Raw genomic sequence first — 26,640 nt, forward strand, 5'->3', positions numbered from 1 at the left:
TTACATATGTGGGCGCGACTTGCTTATGTGCTCGCTTTTTTTTTTCCTATTTATTTTGTCTTTTATTTTTTATTTTTATACTGTCCTTTGAAAAAAAAATTATGATCACTTTTATTCCTATTACAAGGAATGTAAACATCCCTTGTAATATAAATAAGCATGACAGGTCCTCTTTAATGTGAGATCTGGGGTCAAAAAGACCTCACATCTCACATCTACACTAAAAAAGAAAAGAAAAAAATGGGCTCTTTAAATCCATTGCTAGGAAGCGAAGTATGACGTCGCTTAGGTCCTTTAAGGCCTTAGAGTGGAGTGGGGGCCATCTTGCCCTCACTCGACTTCCTGCCTGAGGGGACAGTGGACCGGATTGTTTTACCCCACAACCGACAGCTTCAGTAAGCGGGGAAAATGACCGGGAAGCTGCGGGAGGGGGGGCACCTCTCCCGCCTCCCATAAAGGTGATCCTGTGGCGGATCCGCCGCTGGGACCACTCTTATTTCAAAGCAGAACGACCGCCGTTTTAAAAGAATACCGGGGTTATGGCCGCTATCTGCTGCCATAACCCCATTATTTAATGTCAAAGTACCAACGCAAATACACGGTGGGCGGTCCGTAAGTGGTTAAAATTGAAATGAAAGGTAAACATTTGTGTATAGATATAATAAAAAAAAAAAATATATAAATGCCTTTATTCCCCCGTTTTATAAGTGATCACATTCCCTCTGTTTTCAGCTGCATAAAAGCTGGGGGGAGGAGAAGCAGCAGTACACTAATCTTTCCAGTGAAAGGCTATGCGTGTCAGGACAAGTCTGATCATTGGAGGAGACCAGGCTGAGCTCCCGGCATTGCTAGAGAACTGACCACAGTGTGCTCTCCTGCCTAGTGTGGTAATTTTTTAACAGGAAAGCAGAGGGACTGGCGGGATCACTGAGGATTTCACACGAAGGAAGCAATACAAAGAGAACAGGAGAATTTTTTATACATGGTACAACAGGCACATATCAGGAATTTGAAATGCTGGGGTAACAAACACTTTATCTTGTAGAAAAGTGCCCATTTAATCACCATGTGCAGATGCAGGCGTGGGCTTCTTTTAGGCCGATGTCAGATAGGTGATTCTAGCGATCCTGCTATATAGGATTACCAAGAGACTATCTCTTTGTCCCCCATCCTCTTCCCATGCCTCAACTCTCCAAAGCTATGCACTTCTAATCATAGCCATAGACACACTTTTACCAAGAGGGTGGGGGGTTGGCCAAATTGCTCACCTGAGTGTCTGTTGCTCCTGGAGAAACTGGAGAACCCATAACAAGGTAAGTGAGGGTTAAAGAAAATCTACTTTAGGAGTAAAGGACAGGAGCCCTTGAGGGTCCTCAAGGTGCTGTAATTTCTTGGGGTCATCCAAGGTGAGAACTGGAGGGGCACTAGAGCGTCTCTTGGAGGAGAGAAGCAGGCTCTGGGGAACAAGGGATGTACAAAGAAAGGAGCTTCTAGGTGCATTAGCCCATAGATTGTAATATAACACAACGGTTTAAAACACCTACACAGGATATAGCAGTAAATCAGCCTCATCAATAAGTTAGGTGCTCTTGGCATGTTGTTCTGTGTCTCTGTGCTGACCAGCAGCTGCAGGAAGAGAAGGTCAGTGGGAGCAAGATGGCTGTGGCATTTCTGTAACCAGCCTTGGATCGCACAGGAGCCTCATGGACATCAGGATGGGGGCAGTCAGGGGAGGACTGGGCCAGGGGGCAGGGGGGCCATTGCCCCCCGGGCTGCTCTGATGCCCCATAAAAAAGGCTGCACCACTTCTGCCACAGACATGCCTAAAGGATTCCTGGTGAAGAGAAGTAAAAAGTCCCCACTGCTGACTTACTGAGTGCAGGATAAGGACAAGGACAGAGTGCAGGCCCCCCCCCCAGCATGGATGGTGTAAACTGCGTCTGACCAGAGGCCAGTTCCATGCACCACTGGACACTCTCCTCCCCTGGCCAGCCCGGATCAAGCTGTCCTAGCTCCCACCAACCGCCCCCTGCTGGCCAGGTCAGGAACCCAGGTTCGGCTAGTGAGTACCTGGAGCGGAGCTTCAGCTTGGAATGAGGGTCAGGAGGAGGACGGGAAGAGAGATAGTGGGAGGGGGGCCGATTCGCTGCACCATGGGCTTCTGGTTTGTACTTGCCTTCTGGGCTGAAGGTTGCCAGTCAGCCCCTGGGGGCAGTGATGCATTTTGGAGCATGCTCAGAAGCTGTTTCTTCAGAACCGCTTTTGAAATCGCCCCACCCTGACGTCACTTCTGGTGCTTGCATTTCATGCAGCCCCTGTGCGTTCCTTGGTGCGCCCATCTTCCCCCCCCAGACCTTCCATTAGCTGGTCAGCACAGAGACATGGAACAACATGCCAGGAGCACTAAACATATTGATGAGCCTGATTTACTGCTACATCCTGTAAGTGTTTTTAACCGTTATAACGTTATAACGTGTTATAATAAAATCACTGGACTACTGCACTTAGAAACGTATTTCTTTGTACATCCGAAAATTTTCTTTAACCTTTTTCCTACCTTCCAGCCAACCCTGTCATGTTGCCTTTCTCCTATGTGTTTAGGGCAATACTCATAATGGGAGTTGACCTGCAGGTACATCATTAAAAGTGGCCTACAGGTATGGCATTAAAAGTGGCCTACAGGTATGGCATTAATAGTGGCCTACAGGTATGCCATTAAAAGTGGCATACAGGTATGGCATTAAAAGTGGCCTACAGGTATGGCATTAATAGTGGCCTACAGGTATTCCATTAAAAGTGGCCTACAGGTATGCCATTAAAAGTGGCCTACAGGTATGGCATTAAAATTGGCCTACAGGTATGGCATTAATCGTGGCCTACAGGTATGGCATTAATCGTGGCCTACAGGTATGGCATTAATAGTGGCCTACAGGTATGGCATTAAAAGTGGCCTACAGGTATGGCATTAAAAGTGACCTACAGGTATGGCATTAATAGTGGCCTACAGGTATGCCATTAAAAGTGGCATACAGGTATGGCATTAAAAGTGGCCTACAGGTATGGCATTAATAGTGGCCTACAGGTATGACATTAGTAGTGGCCTACAGGTATGGCATTAGTAGTGGCCTACAGGTATGGCATTAATAGTGGCCTACAGGTATGGCATTAAAAGTGGCCTACAGGTATGGCATTAAAAGTGGCCTACAGGTATGGCATAAAAACGCTAGTGAGAGTTTGCCAGCAAGGGAGGAAGGGGGGGGAGGCAGGGGAGTGGAGGAGGATGAGTCATAGGAGAGAAAAGGAGAGCTGCAGAGGTGGAGGGGGCTGGATGAGGGCAGAAATAACAGGAGACTCCAGAGATCCAGGAGTATTCATCAAGAGAGAAGAAATGTGCGGGCAAGCAGTGGTGTGAGTGTGTCTGTCTGTATATATGTGTGTGTCTGTGTGTTACATAGTTAGATTGAATAAAGACACAAGTCCATCTGGGTCAACCAATAAAAAACAAACACAGTAAAGAAAAACCAACTATACAATCCCATATACACAATCTTATACCCACAGTGTGTGCATATATATGTGTGTGTCTGTGTGCCTCTATGTGTCTGTGTAAATGCAGGACGTGAACAAGCAGCAGATTCAGCTGCCCACAGTTAAAATGGCTGCAGCCAGACTTAGTGGAGGGAGATTTCTGCAGCATATTTGGCAAGTACAGAACTAGGGATCGACCGATTATCAGCAAGGCCAATATATCAAGGGCCGATATGCACTTTCCCCGATATATCGGAATCAACCCGGAGGTTACCGATATTGCCGATATTGTCATGACGTCATTGCGTATGTTGCGCCACACGCCTCCGCACACTTCTGACAGCTTCTGCCTTCTTAGGCTGCCTCCCTCAGCCTTGTCTGGAGTCGGGGAGTCTCGGGATAGTGAGTGTACAGTGCACACAGTGTGTTTAACACAGCCGCCACATACATACACCCACCCAGAGCTACCCGGCGCCAGCCAGCCACCCACACACCCACAGGCCTGTACCAGCCAGCCACAGGCCCTGCCTGTACCAGCTAGCCAGCCACAAGCCCTGGGCCTGTACCAGCCAGCCAGTCACCAAAGGGTGCCAGCCACCCACCCACCAAAGGGTGCCAGCCAGCCACCCACACACCCACAGGCCTGTACCAGCCAGCCACAGGCCTTGCCTGTACCAACTAGCCAGCCACAGGCCCTGCCTGTACCAGCTAGCCAGCCACAGGCCCTGGGCCTGTACCAGCCAGTCACCAAAGGGTGCCAGCCAGCCACCCAACCACCCGCCCACCGAAGGGTGCCAGCCAGCCACCCACCACAGGGTAACAGATTTGTGTCAAAAATTGTGTTTATTTTGCAAAACTTTAAATGTTCAAAATATTGGCCGATACCGATATGCAATGGCCAAAATAATGGTATCGGCAACGAAAAACCGATATTGGTCGATCCCTATAGAGAACCACAGTATATATAAAATAATATGCAAAGGGGTTGGAGGGAAGCTTCAGAATGGCAAATATGTTTTTATTACAAATTATGTGAGCAGACTACAGTTCCTCTTTACAACAGTTGTCAATCCCCACCACCAGCAGATGGTATACAACTTGAGGTGCCCCTATATCAATGAGCTTTAGCTAATTGTGTGGATCTTCAGTAAAGATCTGTTCCATTGGTGGGACCAAAGCTCAGAATTGGGAAACCATCCTATCCTCCCAATAATTCCTTCTAATTTCTGTGTTTCTGAAGCCAAAATTCAAGATTAGTAACTTGCCTAGACATGTGAAATTACAGACCTACTTTCCCAGACAAGAAGGATTTTAGTGACTTCGGTATTTCAAATAATAAATAAAATATTACTGCTCATATAACCGAAATAGTATTGATTAAAGTGAGAACAAATTGCTAAAAAAAAAAAAAAAAGAAGACGACTCACGAACTCGGATGGCCTGTTTAAATCTGCAGCGCTTTGTCAAATTCAACTTTCAGACAGTATAATTCACTCACTTCTACCTATAACTACAGAAAGGCAATAATATTGCTTGGGAGAGCAGAAAGCAATTAATCATTTGATAGACTCCAAAATCTATCCCATATACTTACATCTGCTATAAATATGCTGCCTAGAAAGTGACACCGACCAGGTTTCACCGCAATAAAAGTGTAAATGTTCCTCACCGTAAAAAGGGCGATCGTTAATTGGTTAATTAAAAGTGAATTAGATGATTCTTTGAACATGGCATGCTGGCAAACCTTCATAAAAAAAGAAACTCTTACGTGTGCCCTCGCTACATGAGACTCGTTCAAACTCAAGAATTAGAAAAGACGAGACGGTAAAGATATCCTGCTAAGTAAAACAGACAGCCCGTGCTAATTGTGTATTGAGGCTCATCAAAACATCTGTCCTACGCAGGTAATTAAATACATTTTTGTTCTATAGAAGACGCCAGAACTCTTTAACGAGTTTTAAAAAGAACGAAGATCTCAACATGTTGTATGCAATCATGGTACATCCTGTATCGCATTGTTCATACATAGACCAAAAACCACCATATAGTCAACTCTTTGGGACTTTTTTTTCGGTACTATACATCTCAATAAGTCAGCACATTGTCACAAATTAATTTGTCTTTATGATAATTTAAACAAAAAAACTTTTTCTTAAAAGACATTGTATATGATATTAATGCTGTTCCAGTACATATACTGTATACATTTTCCATAGATCCATGTCCTCCAAACTGCCCACAGTCAAAAAATGTCCCATTGGCTTCCATCCTGAGAATTATGGTGCATATTTACTGTTGACTGTGGAGGGCTTGGAGACAGAGCTTGGACAACATGTATGGGCTTTTAATGGACAAACTCATCTAGTATACCTTAAGTCTCAGGGTGGAAGCCAATGGGACACTTGTTGACTGTGGACAGCTGGGAGGCAGATTGTAGACAACAAGCATGGGCTTTTTTATAGACAAATTCATCTAGTATACCATAGTTCTCAGGATGTAGAGCAAAAAAGTTCCCCTATGGGTGGGATTTTTAAGGCAGAGACCAAGACTTGAGTCAATCGAGTAAAAAGTTTAATTATTCAGTGGTATTGTAGGTAATTTGTACAAGATAATATCAATAATAATACATAAAGAGTAAACCACATGGAAAACTAAATAAACATGAAAGAAAAACAAGACATGGTCATGGATACGTCTCAAATAGGGAGAACTGTCTGAGATGACTGGAGGGGACCAGACGCGTTTCGGTTTTGCCTTTTTCAATAGTCCAACAAAAAGAGCCAGATCTCAGACAAAATGGAAAGGTTCTCAGTGTGACAAACTGGAAAAGACCATGTGGAGAATTAAAATCCTATCGGCGTGCCGCCATTACTCGTGTACTAGGGATCAGCAGGAATACGTGTCCCTGTGTGGATCTCACACTGGAGAAACCTTACATACTCTATCACACCAAGGGCAATGTGAAGACAAGCACCACTCCATCTACAGCCACGACATCCCTCAATACGGACCTCCCCGCTTTGGGATCCTTGTGGTGAAACGGGATTGGGGAATTAGAACCGCTCAGTGGGGTTAGTCCATTCCCCCACCCAGTATTTTACCACTCAGAAACTCAACTCTAGGTGATCTTTCCAACAATTTTAATCCGTTAGAAAACCATAAACAAGTACAGATCAAACTGCGGCCTTTTGGCATTATGGGTCCACACCCCAATAGGATTTAAATTCTCCACATGGTCTTTTCCAGTTTGTCACACTGAGAACCTTTCCATTTTGTCTGAGATCTGGCTCTTTTTGTTGGACTATTGAAAAAGGCAAAACCGAAACGCGTCTGGTCCCCTCCAGTCATCTCAGACAGTTCTCCCTATTTGAGACGTATCTATGACCATGTCTTGTTTTTCTTTCATGTTTATTTAGTTTTCCATGTGGTTTACTCTTTATGTATTATTATTGATATTATCTTGTACAAATTACCTACAATACCACTGAATAATTAAACTTTTTACTCGAATGACTAAAGTCCTGGTCTCTGCCTTAAAAATCCCACCCATAGGGGAACTTTTTTGCTCTACATTATATAGAGGGATGATGGCAGTATCCAGGACAAAGCACTTAACTCGAATAACTTCTTTGCCATAATTCTCAGGATGGATGCCGATGGGACACTTGTTTGCCACATACAACTAAAGATCTCTTTGACCTACACTCATATAGGAGCAACAGTTAGGGGGTGAATGTTGACCTTTTTGGGGTCTCCTATTTCCCATTTTCCTCTCCCCTTCTACCATTACTGCTTGGTAGATAGGGGTGTGGTCGCTAACCCAAATGCCATTTTTAAGGATTTTCTGAGATCGCTGTAGCATCATTATCGCTGTTTAGAATATTTGGTTCCATGTTTTTCTTGAAGAAGTGGGTCAGTTGGCCCAATAAACACATCAAGAAGCTCCACATCACCCAGTATGTTAAGGATTGACACACTGTATTGTATAATGTGATGATGTATGGCTATAAGTTATAGTGTGTTAGCCCTTGGTTGATGGGGAGCTTCTCAACGTGTTTCTTGGGTCAACTGACGTGCTTATTCAGGAGAAATACAGAATCAAATCCAAGCTGCCCATGCTACTAGATGGATTTGTCTATAAAAAAAAGCCCATGCTTGTTGTCTAAAATCTGCCTCCCAGCTGTCCACAGCCAATCTCATTGGCTTCCACCACGAGAATTAAGATATACTAGATGGGTTTGTCCAAAAAAAGCCCATAGTTGTTGTCTACAATCTGCCTCCAAGCTGCCCACAGTCAACAAGTGTCCCATTGGCTCCAATCCTGAGAATCATGGTGCATATACACTGTTGACTGTGGAGGGCTTGGGGGCAGAGTGGGGACAACATGTATGGGCTTTTTATGGACAAACCTATCTAGTATACCATAATTCTCAGGATGGAAGCCAATGGGACACTTGTTGACTGTGGGCAGCTTGGAGGAAGAGCGTGGACAACAAGTATAGGCATTTGAAGGTATGGCAAACCATGCCCTATATTATTTGAAAATAATATGTTCATACACCGTTATAGCATTAGGCAGTAATTAAATATTTCCAGTTTTAGATAGTATACTTCAAAAACCTGTATAAATATGAGGTTTTAGCTATTGCTAACATTATTTATCATAACTCTGTCTTAGCCCCCTAACTGGATATCCAGTCCTGCTCTATTTGGCCCTCTAAACTATATATTTTTTTTCTTGCAGCACAAGCTGGCACCATACCATGTACCAGACACCTCTCCCAAACAAATCTCACATCGGAGGTCCGTGTCCTCGCCCGGTATCAACCGCTGATGAGAGTTCTGATCTGAAGGACGCAGCAAAGTGAGATTTCACCGCAGGAACGAACGTGTTATTAGAAACTGATCGACACCACATGACCACCTACCAACGTGTGAATATTTCTTCTTTCCAGGTACAGACAGAGGTCATATTTTTTAAACTTTCTTACAATGATAGGACTGACAGGCAGAGGGACAACCATATGAGTATTTATACCAAACTCAATTCTGCTTTATTACAACCAAGTACAGACAGAGGGCTGCCACCAGGCTGGTGTCTTACTGGTCTGGCCAATGAAAATGGGACTTGCTGCTAATGTTATCAACAGACAAGAGATGATGAAGAACCTATTATCTATTATTACATCTATAATATAATAATAATAAGAAGAACTTATTATCCCTGCAAAGCAGGGATGAGAAACTGAAAGATCAGTTAGTAAAAGCAGCACTCATTACACACATTACACATAGTTAGGCACACATTTAACAGAGGAAGATATCAAACTGACATTGCAAAAGTAGCACCCTCATAGGTAGGTGCTAGGTAGGTAAAGCCTAGTGTCTCCATCTGCTTATCAGGGGAGCCTGATTGTTAGTTTTGCCTGTTGCATGTGTCCATGTGTGGTTTATCTGGCCTGAGGGAGTGTCCCCACTGTATCCAATAGGGAAGCCTGTTGGACAATGGATGAAACCCAGCCAGTGACACACAGGCTTTTATCTCAGTGGGTTGGCACATACAGTGGTGCATCCTGGGATACGTTATAAAAGCTGGGGGCACATGTGACAGGGGGTCTTTGGGCGGAAAGCCAGGTCCCAGGAGGAAGGTGACAGCGGTCTCTCCTCCTGTTTGCTGTGGATGGTGGTCACAGGCGGTCGGCCTTGTGGACCAGGAGTGTGGTGCTGAATTCAGAGGTCCAGGAAAGCTGACTGGTGGAGTAGATGGCAGAGCAACTCTGGAAAAACAGTGCCCATGAGTACAGGGAAGCTTGCCAAGGGGTCTACCCAGGAAAGGGACCACTCCAGTGGATAGACTCAGTGGACGGGTGTCAGCACACACAGGCAGTGAAAGTAAAGGGGGTGCCAAGTTAGAACCCTGAAGAGAATGACTAAAACAGGAGCTTTTTAAACTATCTTCACTTCAGTGGCAAGGTGAAGCAGCGGCCTTGCCGCACACTACAGCTAGTTGTCCTCAAGATTGTGCATAGTTCATAGTTGGTGTATCCCACTCATCCCTTCTCCTATCCCAGTGTTATGTTCGAGCACTGTGAATATGGATATATTAATGTGTGATATAAAAGTCTTTAAGAGTCCTTAATATATTTTCATATCTTGACACCAGTTCTTAATAAAAACACAAAAAACAACATCCCCTGGATTTATTATTGACTTAGTCAAGAACTTTCAGTGCCATTTGTCTGCTATCGGTTGCTAAGGGTAACCCAGGGGAATCCAGAAAGTGTAATTCCCAGCAGTCCTCTAGGGGGCAGTGCTACATAAACAAGGTGCAGTGGTTCAAAATTGCCATTAGATCACATGAAAGGAGGCAGAATATTTACTTTTCATAAAACATGACCATAGGCAAATCCTGTAGGCCAACCACTAGGGGATATATATTAGGAGACTACATCATTTTACGATATTTTAGATGCTAAAAAGACCCTAGAAGAGTGCTGGAGACAATCGATTTTATACCAAAACCTTGAATAGAGATGATAGAGGAAGGCACTACAACTCCAGTAAGTAAATATAAAACATCTACAAAGAAAATAGCAGGTGGTAAAAAAATGCCATTCTGAGTGACCCTTGGTAAAGAGATCACACGGCAACGTAAAGAACACAAGAAATACAGGTCACGTGTGCGCTGGCCTTCCTCTTACCTGAGAAAGCATTGTTAGTGTTCAGAAAATAAATCTCCTCTCGTCCATCGCCATCTATATCACAGGCAGTGACCCCGATGGCATTGCCCTGGCGATCCCGGAGTGGATAATATGGAGAGCCGCGTTCATCCACCGCTATGTTCACTAGGCGACCTTTTTCTTTGATGTATTTCAACACAAGATTTGGTCCATTATATCTACAAAGGTAAAAAAAAGAAAAAGAAAATTAAAATGCCATAAAAATCAGAAATACATTTCTTTCCAAGTCAAAGAGAACAAAAAGCCCTTAGATCTCTATAATTTAATGGAGGAAAGCATTACTGCCGCCGAGTCACCGAACAATGCGGGAACCTTTAAGTGTCAAGATTTTACATTTTGTTTCCATGTCTGTATTTAGAAGTGAGCATTTGTTACTTGAAATGAACCGGTGAGGAAGGAGATAAGATAATGGCCACCGCTGACTTTAAGGGCTCCTTTACACTTGCTTCAATATGTGGCATTGGACACTCTTTTTTAAATGCCAATCAAAGCCCCTGTCACTAAAAAAAATGATGACCTTACAGTCCGGTTTACACATTGTGTTTGCTTCGCTTCAAAAATGATCCCCTATGTCACTTTCTTGGTGCCTTAAAGTGTCTCCAAAGCCTCCATAGAAGTCTATTACAATGCCCACTTACAGCACCTGAAGCCTTTAAGAGGCTTTTATTCTGCTTTAGCTTTGCTTCGTTTTGTAGGTATTGGAGGCATGAGATATCCCAGAATGCACTGGGAAACCAACAATCCAACTGGAAATGTTAAGAATATACTAGAGTATATGCCCCGCGCCCGGTGTCATCTCTGAAGACGTCACCGAATGTGACGAAACGCTTAAGTTTGGAAAGCACAGCGTACGTGACGTGTGACGCAGGTGGAGCGCAAGCCGGAAGTCCTCCCACTTGCTACCCTGCCAGTACGTTTTTACCCACAATTGGGGAATAAAATGTATACCTGAAAATACTACACTATCTGGAGCCTTCTCTTTTCCTTCTTATTTGGCCTGAGGTGAGAGGAGAGAGAGGGGGTGCCCGCCATCCTATCCACCCAAAGCATGCCATGAGAAGACTCCATCATAGCCTGGAAGGCTACCTAAGCTTGGCTGGTCTTGATGCCATAAGGCATACATGACCCACGTTGTCTGGTAAGTGACCCAATCTTACCATTTATCACGGTGGAAACAGAAGCTGCACTGAGTACCACAGAGCGAATTGAGAAATCACTACGCTGAGCACTTGCACTTATGGTCTGGGAATAAGCATTGTTTTGCAGAGAGACTCACTATTTATTTTTTTATTTTTGGAATTTTAAAATTTTGAAAACCTTTTTCTTGGATTCTTTTGATATTTTTACTACAGTCACTTTATGGAATTTCTTATATGAATACTTTTGTGTATATCACTATATGATATTGTCACTACAGTCACTTTAATGAAATTGATGTATGAATTATTTATGTATACCATTTTACTGTAATACTTCTATTTAAAATTAATTTTAGCAAGTGCTATAGGTAGCCTACTATAGACTACTTACCTGCATCTCGAATCCAACTGGAAAGACATCATCAGAAGTCACTTCCAGTTTATGTGTATATATTCTGGGAGTGTCTGGTGCAGATGTCATATCTGGTGAGCAGCATGGAGCAGCAGGAAGGTAAGCGTGATCTGGACCAGAGCAACTGATAGACGACACACGTTGTAAGCAATGTGGGAACTCTATAGCAGAAGGTGAGTGGGGACCAGAGAGAGGACTAGGTGGCAGAGGGTCAGCAGAGCTGGGGGACCAGAGCAGGGGAAACTAGCAGATGTCATATGTGGTGCCCAGCATGAGAGCAATATAGCGGGTGGGCAGTGGGGACCAAAGAGAGAGGAGAATCAGCAAACCAGATGATTAGCAGAGCTGGGGTTACTACTAAGCGGGGGATCAGCAAACCCGGGGCGACTACTGAGTGAGGGATCAGCAGAGCTGGGGGTTACCACTGAGTGAGGGATCAGCAGAGATGGAAGTTACTAGTGGGCAGGGGATCAGCAGAGCTGGGGTTACTACTTAGTGGGGGATCAGCAAAGCTGAGCATTCTACTGAGTGGGGCATCAGCAGAGCTGGGAGTACTACTGAGCATTTGATCTGCTGGATGAGGGCACTAATAAGCTGGGGATCTGCTGAACGAGAGTACCAATTAGGGTTGGCGTCTGTCCAGGATTCTCCCGGACACTCTGGGTTTTGAATTATATGTTCAGATTTCAGGCAGACTGAAACCAGGACACATTATTCTGAATGGGCTGTGACTCCCCAAGCAACCAGGATAGTCACACACAAATCTGTTGCCATCTGGGAGCTGCGGGTGGTTGTGTTGGAGCAGGTTCGGCATCACTGGGGGGCAAGGCGAATATGTTAGAAAAAGTTATTTGGCCACACCCAGCGCTTGCTGTGGCATGCTACTACTCTCCTTAGGCCACCCATAGGCGTCCCAAGCCGCTAAAGTGTTTGGTTTTGCTTGAAAAGAACCCTAGTATCAATGAGCTGGGGATCTGCTGAGTGGAGGTACTGATGAGCTGGGGATGTCCTCCTTAGTGGGGGTACTACTGAGCTTGGGTTCTACTGGGTCCCTTTAAAACCAACAAAAAAATCAACACACACGGGGAATTTGCCAAGCTTCATTAAAGTTTCAAAAAACCATTACTGAAGCATCGAAAACTCATCAAAAAAGCACATTGAAGTGGTAGGCACTTTAATGTACATTGAAGTCGAAGCAAGTGTAAATGAGCCCTAAAAGTACATGCTCCCGGGTGGTTGTCTTATTCCCAATTTAACTAAATATTGCAAACTCTCTCAACCTATTCAGCACAAAGGAACCCTTGAAATAACTTACTACTGTATTCTCAGGGATCCCCTGCTAATAATTACTATATCTACAACCCATGATACATTAGTGGGATGGTCAGTGGGAAGAATGCTCCTTACACCTATGGACATTGGGAAGAATTTATGTTTAGGGATCTTTATAGTCAACACAATTCCGTTCGGCACCTAGGAAACAAAAGGGATGTTCAGTCAGCCTTTCTCAACCATTCAACCCCTGAGGAACCCTGGAAATAATCTTCAGGTCACACAGATACCCATAACAAAACTGTTTCTATCTATATTCCATGGTAGCACAGAATGATTGGTAAGGTGTGGAACGTTTTAAGAGAAGAGTGCCTTCTGCTTAAAGGACTGAGCATTTTGGAGTATTCCATACCCCAATTTCTGGCTTGTTACCAGTTCTACAAGAAATACATCACAAAGAAATGCAAACCCTTAGACTATTTATTGGAGCCACAGTAAATGCAAGGGTGTAAATACAGGGGTTGCAATTGCAACCGGGCCTCATGCTCCAGGGGGCCTGTGTGGCTCGCCTGTACACTTGGATAGGAGGAGCGGCAGGGGCAGCATGTAGAGAAATCACTGTCCTCCTTTTTCCTCCTGTAGCTGCATACTGCCGCCCGTAGTGCAAACTGATGAGTATGCGGAGGCAGAGCATCTCCTCTGGGGAACGTCCCTCACTTGATCGTGGTGTATGCAATGACGTCAAACATCAGCGGACTCCATCTCACGCGGGGCAGGCTGGATCTTCTAGGGCGGTGGGAGCAGCAGACACAGAAGTGACAGGAGGACTGAGGACAGACAGTGAGTGTTTGGTGGACCGGTCCGGTGGTGAGTTATGGAAGAAGATAACAGTTGATATAATATTTTCAAAATGTTATATTTATATAAAATAATGGATGTGGGGGCCTTTTATTGGGCGTGATTTTTTTTTTTTTTGGGGGGGGGGGGGGACAGCATTTAATTCATGGACCCAGGCAACACAATCTTTTGGGCCAGTCCTGGGTTACATGCAGACTTAGTGGTGCTGACCATTACTAGATACGCTAGAGGTAGGGTTGCCGCCTCATCCATTTTAACCAGAACACATATTAATTACACAGGTTCTGGGGCTAATTTCAAATGCAGGCCAAATGGAGGTCAACTGGACCGGCTCTATGATGTCATCCGGCAGTCGGCTTCAGCCTGCTGTCTGCTGAAAATGGGTCACAGGAGTACAGAACGAATTTCATTCCTGTGATCCACAGAAGTACAAATGACCTTTGGCTATACTTCTTTAACCACTTTACCACCGGAGGATTTTGCTGTCTTACGTCCAGGCCACTTTTTGCGATTCGGCACTGTGCGAATTTAACTGACAATTGCGCGGTCATGCAACACCGTACCCAAACAAAATTTACGTCCTTTTTTTCCCACAAACAGAGCTTTCTTTTGGTGGTATTTGATCACCTGTGTGATTTTTACTTTTTGCGCTATAAACAAAAAAAGAGCGTAAATTTTAAAAAAATAACAATATTTTTCACATTTTTTATATGAAATTCCCGCCAAAAAATGGTAAAAATCAAAAATTTTTTTCATTTTTGGCCAATTTGTTTTCTGCTACCTATGTTTGGTAAAAAAAATCACAATAAGCGTATTTTGATTGGTTTGCACAAAAGTTATTGCGTTTACTAACTAAGGGAAAGATTTCTGTCATTTTTGGTGATTTTTTTTTTAACGAGTAATGGCGGCGATCTGCGATTTTTTTTTTGCGGGACTGCGACATTGCGGCGGACAGATCGGACCCTTGACTGACATTTTTGACACTTTTGGGGGTACCAGTGACATTACTACAGTAATCAGTGCTATATATATGCACTGTTACTGTAAAAATGACACTGGCAGGGAAGGGGTTTTTATTGGAGAGGGAGGGGTAAATGTATGCCTGGTGCTTACTGACGTGTGTGGGGGGAGGTGACTGAGTGACACAGGGACAGATCGCATGTTCAGCTATGCTGAACCCTGCAATCTGTCCCTGCCTGTCACTTCGGAGATCCGCCTGCTTTGTTTGCACAAGCGGGAGGATCTCCAAACTCGATTCCCCTACGATCCCCTACGATTTTCGGGAAGAGCGGCGGCGATCGCCGCCGCTCCTCCCCTGGCCCGACTCCCGCTGTGACTGAATACAGCGGGAGCGAGCCACCGGCGCCGCGCGCACGCCGCCCACAAGGGGAGGAGTCCAGCGACGTAGGTCTACGTCGCTGGACGGGAACGAGCCACTGTGCCGCAGTAGAGGCACAGTGAGCGGGGGTAAAGTGGTTAAGGTGCTTCATTGATATGCAGATTTGGTCAAAATAAAAAATATTGGGGGGGGGGGGCTCCTGGAATTGTTTTGGGGTTACACCCAGACTTAGTGGTGCTGACCATTCCTAGATACACTAGATCCAGGGTTGACACCTCATCCCTTTTAACCCACACACATATTAAATACACAGGGTCTGTGGCTGATTAAGGTAGTAATTAAACTCAATTAGTGCTTTATCTGCATTATATTAGCCTCAGAACCTATGTAAATTATTATGTGTTTGGGTTTAAAGGGATGAGGTGGCAACCGTAACTAGAGGTGGAGAGTTAAATGAAACACCTGGGATTCTGATATATTAATTTATCTTCTCACCCCGGAACTATGACATTCTCCATCTGTTGCCAATTACCTGCAACTCGAGTGCAACCAGCCCAGACACAATTTGCACACACTCTCTCTAAGGCACTACTAACAAGGCTTGGAGCCACCATGACTATTTTTATACAAGGTATCTTAGAGTGTGGATCCGTTGACAACACTTCTGCTGTTCTTCCCACATGATTCTCAGGAACTTCACATTTGATAGACACTTTCCTTAACACTTTCATCTCTTGTTGCAGTTCACCCTCAGTGAAGCAGAAGTCAATCTTCAACCTTCAAAAATACGGGATGAGTCATTTTAACTATGGATATGATCAATATGTATAAATACATAAGGGGGGATAGGATCACCATGTATAAATACATAAGGGGTCCTTATAGTGAACTTGGTGTTGAGTTATTCACTTTAAGGTCAACACAGAGGACAAGGGGGCACTCTTTACGTCTAGAGGAAAACAGATTTTGTCTCCAAATACGGAAAGGTTTCTTTACAGTAAGAGCTGTGAAAATGTGGAATAGACTCCCTCCAGAGGTGGTTCTGGCCAGCTCACTAGATTGCTTTAAAAAAAGGCCTGGATTCTTTCCTAGGTGTACATAATATAACTGGGTACTAATATTTATAGGTAAAGTTGATCCAGGGAATATCCGATTGCCTCTCGGGGGATCAGGAAGGAATGTTTTTCCCCTGCTGTAGCAAATTGGATCATGCTTTGCTGGGGGGTTTCTTTTTCGCCTTCCTCTGGATCAACTGCGGGTATAGGATTGTGTATATGGAATCGTATGGTTGGGTTTTCTTTACCGATTTTTTTATTTTTTTTGGTTGAGCCAGATGGACTTTTTTCAACCTGACTAACTATGTTACTATATGTAATCGGGAGAAGTCTGTGCTAATCGTGGGTTTACCCATCTTTATTTCACATCAACACTTCACAATTTCACTGAGCTTGAGTCACTGACTGGTCTATCTTTGGTTTTCACATAAATTGCAGAACAAACATCCAGTATCACCACTTCTACTACTATTTATTAGGGTCTGATACAGTGGGGATCCGTCCATTGGGGGCGCAGGGGTGTCCATCCATGCGTCCAGGCCCCCTAGATGGAGAGAGGGGCCGTATAGCCGAAGGAGACTCACAGCCGATCGGGGAAGGAGCAGGCAAGGATGCCGGGTAGCCAGCTGCCGTTTGTCCCGGGAGGGGGTGGTAGATTTGACTGCCGGCTGTGCCGGGGGGGGGGAGGTGTTGGATTTGCCGCCCCCTCCCAAATGTTCATTCACCAGCCGCAACATTTTGATGGGGCCCCTCAGTGAACTCCCTCTGCAATGCCTGGCCGTGTCGACCTGTCATTGATCTTAAAGTGGTTCTAAAGGCAGAAGGTTTTTTTACCTTCATGCATTTCATGCACAAAGGTAAAAACCTTCTGTGTGCAGCATCCTCTCCAGCCCCCCCCCCCAATACTCACATGAGCTCTATCGCAATCCAGTGATGTTGCACGAGTGTCTCGGCTCTCCGGGGACTCTCCCTCCTCATTGGCTTAGACAGCAGAGGGAATCATTGGCTGTCAATTACAGCCAGTGAGCCAATGAGAAGAGAGAGGGGGGTAGGGCCAAGCTGTGGCTCCATGTCTGAATGGATGCACAGCAGCTCGGGATCGTGCCTGCTTGGGTGCCGCCATTGCAAGCAGAGGGGGAAGGGGGCCAGGAGCACCAGCGGGGGACCCGAGAAGAGGAGGATCGGGGTGGCTCTGTGCAAAACCATTGCACAGAGCAGATAAGTATAACATGTCTGTTATGTTTTAAAATAAAAAATTGTGCTTTTACTATCACTCTCAAGTGGAACTTCACTCAACCAAACAACATGCCAGCATTAGTAAACAGATAGGAAAGTATGTCATATTTACTTGCTTAAAACATTTTTTTTTTACATTTCTTCAGTTACTTCCTGGTTTCTTGCCTAGGTAAATTATGTCATACACCCCAGGAGACTTCAGGAGAGTCAGCAACAGGGTTACTTTTTAACTTACCCGGGGTGTTCGGGGGGGAGGGGTTTTCTCAGCCAAGCACACTCTCCAGCATACATCCTGCCTGGGCTCAGGGCAGATGGATTCCAGTAAGTAAATGCTACATGAATCTTTTGCCCTTACTCAAGTTGGCCACAGCCAGAGGTGCTAGGTATTTTTTTAAATGATTTCCCAACAAAATAAAACATGAAGATATGCATGGATGGATGGATGGATGGATGGGGGAGTTTGCTTTGAATATTAAAAATGAATTAAATAGTGTTTTTGGTTTGTGGTGCTCAGATGCCGTGAAGATCCACTTTAACATAAAGTATGGCTAAATCAAAACTGGGCAGCAGGAGAGTTGACAGCATAGCTAGCGCTCTAACAATAATACCCATAATGATATTTTAAATTTCATCACAACAATTAATGTTCTCATTATTAGCCCATCTCGCTAATAAAAACTTCTTGTCAGTGCAATCAAAAGCACAAGCCCTACAGCAACTAGTTTGCGAACCAAATCAAGCCCTGATAAATGGGGTTAATTGCTTATTTAGGTCTAGGGCAGCAGGGGTCCCCACTATTTCTAAGCAAAGGGCCAATTTACTGTCCTTCAGGTTTTAGGGTGCCAGATTGTGGTAATTTGGAGTAGAAAATGGCCCAGCATTAGCAATGTCTAATCATTGGTATCAGTGGGAGGAATAGTGCCCTATTATTGGTGTCAGTGGGAGGAATAGTGCCCCATCATTGGTGTCAGTGGGAGGAATAGTGCCCCATCATTGGTGTCAGTGGGAGGAATAGTGCCCCATCATTGGTGTCAGTGGGAGGAATAGTGTCCCATCATTGGTGTCAGTGGGGAAATAGGGTCCCATCATTGGTGTCAGTGGGAGAAATAGGGTCCCATCATTGGTGTCAGTGAAAGGAATAGTGCCCCATCATTGGTGTCAGTGAGAGGAATAGTGTCCAATCATTGGTATCATGGGAAGGAATAGTACCTCGTCATTGGTGTCCGTGGGAGGAAAAGTGCCCCATCATTGGTGTCAGTTGGAGGAATAGTTCCTCATCATTGGTGTCAGTGGGAGGAATAGTGCCCCATCATTGGTATCAGTGGGAGGAATAGTGCCCCATCATTGGTATCGGGGGAATAGTGCCCCATCATTGGTATCAGGGGAAGGAATAGTACCCCATCATTGGTATCAGTGGGAGGAATAGTTCCTCATCATTGGTGTCAGTGGGAGGAATAGTGCTCCATCATTGGTGTCAGTGGGAGGAATAGTTCCTCATCATTGGTGTCAGTGGGAGGAATAGTGCCTCATCATTGGTGTCAGTGGGAGGAATAGTGCCCCATCATTGGTATCAGCGGGAGGAATAGTGCCTCATCATTGGTGTCAGTGAGAGGAATAGTGCCCCATCATTGGTATCAGCGGGAGGAATAGTGCCTCATCATTGGTGTCAGTAGGAGGAATAGTGCCCCATCATTGGTATCAGTGGGAGGAATAGTACCCCATCATTGGTATTAGTGGGAAGGAATAGTACCCCATCATTGGTGTTAGTGGGATGAATAGTACCTCATTGTTGGTGTCAGTGGAAGGAATAGTGCCTCATATGATGGTGAAGAATGGTTCCCCAAGGGATCTGTGGACCACGGTTTGGAGACTACTGGTTTATATCAACATCCATTCTTTAAGCTAGCAATACCGGGGAGATAACCATAAAGGCCTGGCGCTTTTTTTTTTCCACTTTCCTCAATTTTACGAGCCGGTAACGTCTGCTCAAGTTCAGCTATCCGTTAAATAAACTTGAGAACATTTCCTGCCCAACGTTCCATAACTTGCTTGGCAGAGATTTCGGGAAGAAGCTGTGAAGGTAAACAGGGAAGCAGCAATGCCTGAGATTACAGCAAGACCCTCGAAATCTGCCATTGCTTCCTCCCCGCCATCCAGTGAACTCGATGTGTTTAGAAAACCACCACCGTACGGTGTCACCGCTGCGTATATCGATTAGAGAGCTCTCCACTGTTAGCCGGTAATTAAAACAAATGTATTCACCTCTGTTACTCCTGAGCACATCGACTGCCAAATACTCCGCTGGAAGCCAGGCTGATAGAACGCCGGTTGGCAGAAGCAATCAACTTAAAAGGAAACATATTACGGTCAAACTTCATAGTCAGACCACGGCCAACATCTATGGGACACACCGGTGAATGTTTATAACTGAACCATAATAATTACTGTCCACCCCTATGGCTACTCAGACCATCCCTGCGGACTACAAGGGCCTGAGTGCTGAATATATTATTAACCACTTCCATACCGAGCCAATTCTTGCACACCGCTCCTACGTGTATAAATCATAATTTTTTTTTGCTAGAAAATTACGCGTAATTATATGTAAAATGTGTCTAAATATTAATGAACCAAGCAAACAAAAACAAAAAGTTTAATTTATTAATAGTTTATAAAATAAAAGTGAAAAAAAAATCATAATTAAAGAGAGAAGGTGAATAAGGAGTTAATTAAGGCTGCTTAGCATAAATTAGGGGGTTAATAAGGGGTTAAACAGAGAAACATTTCATTAAAAAATAAATAAATAAAAATAAAAATGTTTTTTTTTTACTTGACAGGTTGCTTTAGCCCCCGTTCACACTAGGGCGACCTGTGAGGCGACCTGGTCGCCTCACAGGTCGCCGTAGGTCGCCTTCCATAGGGAAGCTGCGGACCCGTTCTAATAGGAGCGACACAAGTCACTCCGACCTAGAAAAAGGGTCCGGAGCTTCTTTGGGGCGACCCGGAGGCGACCGCCATAGACTTCAATGTTATGAAGTCCGTGGCGGCCACTCCGAGGTCGCAGCGTGCTGCTCGCACCGCGACCTCGGAGGTTGCCACCCGAAGTCGGATCACCCCTGTGTGAACGGGGGCTTAACCACTTCCATACCAGGCCAATTCTGGCATTCCTCTCCTACATGTAAAAATCATCTTTTTTTTATTCTAGAAAATTACTCAAAGCCCCCACACATTATATATATATATATATAAAAAATATATATATGTATAAAAATATATATATATATATATATATATATATATATACATATACATACATACATATACATATATATATATATATATATATATATATATAAATATATATATAAATATATATATATTTAGCAGAGACCCTAGGGAATAAAATGGCAGTCATTGCAATTTTTTATGTCACACAGTATTTGCGCAGCAATTTTTCAAATGCATTTAAAAAAAAAAAAAACAGTTTTATGAATTATAAAAAAACAAAACACTAAAGTTAGCCCAACTTTTTTGTATATTGTGAAAGATGATGTTACGCCAAATTAATAGATACCTACCATGTCACGCTTTAAAATTGCGCACGCTCTAAGAATGGTGTCAAACTATGATACTTAAAAATCTCCATAGGCAACAATTCACCTTTACAGATCACCAGTTTAGATTTACAGAGGAGGTCTAGCACTAGAGTTATTGTTCTCATTCTAACGTTCGCAGTGATACCTCACATGTGTGGTTCGAATACTGATTACATATGCATGCGTGACTTTAGTATCGGTTCGCTTCTGCACGTGAGCATGGAGGGATTGGGGCACTTTAACCACTTCCATACTGGGCCATTTCTGGCTCTCCGCTCCTACATGTAAAAATCAGCAATTTTGCTAGAAAATTACTCAGAACCCCCAAACATTATATATATATATATATATATTTAGCAGAGACCCTAGGGAATAAAATGGCGGTCACTTCAGCTTTTCATGTCACACAGTATTTGCGCAGCAATTTTTCAAACACATTATTTTTTTTTTTGGAATTTTATGAGTTAAAAATACAAAACACTAAAGTTTTCCCAATTTTCTTGTATAATGTGAAAGATGATGTTATGCTGAGTAAATAGATACCTAACATGTCACTCTTTAAAATTGCGCACACTCATGGAATGATGCCCAATTTCGGTATTTAAAAATCTCCATAGGCAACGCTTTAAAAATGTTCACAGGTTACCAGTTTAGAGTTACAGGGGAGGTCTTGTGCTAGAATTTTTGCTCTCATTCTAACGTTCACGGTGATACCTCGCGATGTATAGATTGAGCGCAGTTTATATGTGGCCGAGACATATGTATGCGTTTGCTTCTGCGTGCAAGCTCACAGGGACGAGGGCACTTTAATTTTTTTTTTTTTATTGCTTATTTTATTTTTATTTTTCAATTTTTCAATTTTACTTTAATTGTATTATTTATTTATTTATTTATTTTGATCACTTTTATTCCTATTACAAGGAATGCCAACATCCCTTGCAATACGTATAGTGCATGACAGGTCCTCTTTGTGGAGAGATCTGGGGTCAATAAGACCTAAGATCTCTCCTGAAATCAAAATAAAAAAAAAAAAAACGATCTTGGCTATGCAGCCAAGATCACGGCAGTATTGACAACTGCCAGGCTGGGCATGACGTCATAACGTCGCGCCCGGGCCTCCGAGAGTCATAGAGACTGCCGGGGACCATCTGGTCCTCGGGAGTCTCTACGGTGTTCTTCTGCATGGGCGAGACAGTAGAAGCATCGGAGGGCGGCGGGAGGGGTCCCCTCCCCCTGCCTGTAAGAACGATCAAGCGCCTGAGCAGCCGCAATGATTGTTCTTACTGTGCAGGGACTCGTAATCGGGGGCTAAAAAAAATTATATCTGAATGATGCCAGCAGCTGCACCCATCATTCAGATATCCCCACTTAAAGCCCAGGACTTCATATGACGTCCAGCGGTAAGGAAGTGGAGAACCGCTTGCCGAAACTGCCCGCCGCAGATATATTGTGGCAGGCTGGCTCGACTGCGCAAATCGACGTAGGGGTATGTCAGTTCGCGGAATCGGTGCTGGGGGCGAGCGCTTGCCACCGGGCACCCATGATTGCTCCTCGCTGAGAGAGAAGAACGGTCGGCTGTTGTAAACACAGCAGACCGTTGTTCTCTCTGGAATGATCACAGAGCTCCTTCTATTTAGGATCACATGTCTCTGTGTTCATTTCACAAGCCCCGCCTCCATTGAGTCAGAAAACACTCCCCTAGGCTCTCACTTAACCCGTTTGATCACCACTGTTTTAACCCCTTCCCTGCCAGTGTCATTATTACAGTTACAGTGCATATTTTTAGCACTGATAGTATTGTCACTGGTCCCCCCCAAAAGTGTCGAAAAAAGTCAGTTAGGGGTCCGACCTGTCCGCCGCAATGTCGCAGTCCCGCTAAAAATCGCAGATCGCCGCCATTACCAGTATAACAGAAAGAATAAATAAAAATTACATAAATCTTTCCCGTAGTTTGTAAATGCGATTACTTTTGCGCAAACCAATCAAAATACGCTTATTGGGATTTTTCTTTTACCAAAAATATGTAGCAGAATACAAATTGGCCTAATAGGATGAAAGATTTTCATTTTTAATTTTTTTTTTTTTATTGGGAATGTTATACAGCAGAAAGTGAAAAATATATATATATTTTTTTTTCAGAATTGTCGTTCTTTTTTTGTTTATAGCTCAAAAAATAAAAACCTCAGAGGTGATCAAATACCACTAAAAGAAAGCTCTATTTGTGGGAAAAAAGGACATCAATTTTATTTGGGTACAGCGTCGCACGACCACGCAATTTTCTGTTGACCACCTGCCGACCAGCCGCAATTGTCAGTTAAAGCCGTATCGCACAAAATGGCCTGGTCATTAAGGAGGCAAATCCTTCCGGTCCAGAACTGCTTAATATATTATTTAAAGGGAATGTACAGCATTTTGTGCATATTAATTCACTTTCAGAACTTAAAGCGGAGTTCCACCCTGGATTTGTTTTTTTTTTTTTAAATACCCCCGGGACAGTCAGGGCTAGTGCATTCCACAATGGCTAGCCTCTGATCTGTCCCGGGTTGCACTTACCTGTTAGGACAAATACTTACCTTGCAAACGTCTTGTCCAGCGCTGCCATCTCAGATGTGGGCAGCTTGAAGCCAGCGCGTCCTCTTCGGCGTCTTCTTCCGCCTTCTGTGGTCCCACGATGCTCTGCGCCGGCCCCGACGTCACTTCCGGGTCGCGCGCGTCACCCCTCCACAGCTTCTGGGCATGCCCAGAAGCTGTTTAGAAGGGGATGACGCGCGCGACCCGGAACTGACGTCGGGGCCGGTGCAGGCGCAATGATTCCTGGGAGCTATGACGTCCAGCTCCCAGGAATCATTGCACAGCCAGGAAGTGACGACGGGCCGCGGCCGAGGAAGGAGGAAGAAGGAAGTAAGGTAAGTATATTTTCTTCCTCGCTACGAGGTAAGTAAAAAAAAAAAAAATATGCGATTATCCATTTCTTTTTCAGGTGACCCGGAGCGAGAAGATGGAGGTATGTATAAAAATAGGGTGGAACTCCACTTTAAGTTTGTTTTACTTTTCTATTTTATTTTGAATAGCTAATCATGAAATGCTGCATATAAATAATTATTTTTTAACACTTGTAACCAGCAAGTGGTGGGTTCAAGGCTACAACTTTTTAGCAGAAGAAATACTCAGATTTCGTAAAAAAAAAAAAAAAAAAAACCTAAAAAAGATCTAAATAGCAGGAGATCGAATCACACAAACACAACTGAACGATTAAAGTATAACTAAAAGCAACATTTTTTTTTTTTTTTTTTTTAGTTTTGGATAGAGGGGAGAGGGATTAGAACCCCTGTCAGGATTTGCTTGCTGTCTGGGGCCCCAGTTAAGGAAACTCACCCTCTCTATTGTCCTGTTTACTATTAGAGATGGGCCAAACACCCCTCCCCACCCCCCATGGTTTGATTCGTGCCAGAACTCTTGAACATCGCAACCCCGAACCCTATTGAAGTCTATGGGACCCCAAACTTGGAAAATCAGAAGTGCCCATTTTGATGGCTTTTTTGCAAGTTATTGGCCATAAAAAGGGTATGGGGGCCCAGGTACTGCCCCCCTGCCCCAAAGCGCCCCCCAGAACCTCACAAGGCCACATGCCCTCAACATAGCGGGGGTGCTTTGGGGCAGGGGGGCTCAGTTGAAGGCATGTGGCTATGTGAGTGCTCACTTATTCCCCTTTCCTGTCCTGCCAGGCTGCATGCTCAGATAAGGGTCTGGTATGGATTGGGGTGGACCCCCCACAAGGTTTTTTTTCACTTTTTACTATTGCCGGCAAGTTTTTTTGAAGGCTTATTTGCAATTAATTGGCCATAAAAAAGGTATGGGGGGCCCGGGTACTGCCCTAGGGGACATGTATCAATTTTTTTAGCCCCGCTGCCCCAAAGCATCCCCCTGAACCTCACTAGTTCACATACCCTCAACATGGCGGGCAGTGCTTTGGGGCAGGGGGGGCTCAGTTGAGGGCATGTGGCTATGTGGGTGCTCACTTATTCCCCTTTCCTGTCCTGCCAGGCTGCATGCTCAGATAAGGGTCTGGTATGGATTGGGGTGGACCCCCCACAAGGTTTTTTTTCACTTTTTTCTATTGCCGGCAAGTTTTTTTGAAGGCTTATTTGCAATTAATTGGCCATAAAAAAGGTATGGGGGGCCCGGGTACTGCCCTAGGGGACATGTATCAATTTTTTCAGCCCCGCTGCCCCAAAGCATCCCCCTGAACCTCACTAGTTCACATACCCTCAACATGGCGGGCAGTGCTTTGGGGCAGGGGGGGCTCAGTTGAGGGCATGTGGCTATGTGGGTGCTCACTTATTCCCCTTTCCTGTCCTGCCAGGCTGCATGCTCAGATAAGGGTCTGGTATGGATTGGGGTGGACCCCCCACAAGGTTTTTTTTTTTTCACTTTTTTCTATTGCCGGAGAGTTTTTTTGAAGGCTTATTTGCAATTAATTGGCCATAAAAAAAGGTATGGGGGGCCCGGGTACTGCCCTAGGGGACATGTATCAATTTTTTTAGCCCCACTGCCCCAAAGCATCCCCCTGAACCTCACTAGGTCACATACCCTCAACATGGCGGGGGGTGCTTTGGGGCAGGGGGGGGCTCAGTTGAAGGCATGTGGCCATGTGGGTGCTCACTTATTCCCCTTTCCTGTCCTGCCAGGCTGCATGCTCAGATAAGGGTCTGGTATGGATTGGGGGGAACCCCACAAAAGGATTATTTTTTCACTTTTTTCTATTGCCGGCAATGGTTTTTTGAAGGCTTATCCCCCCCGAACCTCTCCAGGTTACATGCCCTCAACATGGCAGGGGTTCTTTGGGGCGGGGGGCTCAGTGGAGGGCATGTGGCCACGTATGTGCTGCATGCTCAGATAAGGGCCTGGTATGGATTTGGGGGGGAGACCCCCACAAGGTTTTTTTCAGTTTTTTCTATTGCCGGCAGTGTTTAGGCTTATTTGCAATTAATTGCCCATAAAAAGGGTATGGGGGGCCCGGGTACTGCCCTTTGGCAAAACATTTTTTTTTTAAAAAAGACTGTTTTTACAGGAGCAGTGATTTTATTGATGCTTAAAGTAAAAAAAACAAAACAAAAAAAACAAAACAAAAAAAAAGGGTCCCTCTTTCCTCCTCATTTGTCCCTCATTGTGGTCTGATCTATACAGTTGTTTTAGCACTGGGAAACACTTTTTGAAAGATAAAAAATGCATTTTATATACCTATATCTATATAGATCAGACAAAAATGAGGGACACATGAGGATGAAAGAGGGACGGAGGGACTTTTTCCCAAATCAGGTACAATCCCTCGAAACAGATAGGGACAGGGACAGATATAAGCTATGGAAATCTCCCCAATAGGAGAAAAATGGCATAAAATTTTGCACGGGTTATAACCTTCACTTACTCTATCCAAATTGAAAAAGTTTTGCCTTTAAAGTACT

General features: G+C 44.3%; 1 protein-coding gene across 6 annotated transcripts in view; it reads right to left on the reverse strand.

Annotated features, from left to right (window-relative positions):
- The window catches only part of CRTAC1 (cartilage acidic protein 1), a 1,069,217-nt gene that overhangs the window by 648,054 nt on the left and 394,523 nt on the right, over positions 1-26,640 (reverse strand). For all 6 annotated transcript variants that reach the window (XM_082267474.1, XM_082267475.1, XM_082267473.1 and 3 more), the window contains exon 3: positions 10,230-10,426. In XM_082267474.1, coding sequence (XP_082123600.1) covers positions 10,230-10,426 — 197 coding nt within the window. The remainder of the gene's footprint in view (positions 1-10,229; positions 10,427-26,640) is intronic.

The sequence above is a fragment of the Pelophylax lessonae genome (genome assembly GCF_965119305.1).
Source record: "Pelophylax lessonae genome assembly, chromosome: 9".
Classification (NCBI taxonomy): domain Eukaryota; kingdom Metazoa; phylum Chordata; class Amphibia; order Anura; family Ranidae; genus Pelophylax; species Pelophylax lessonae.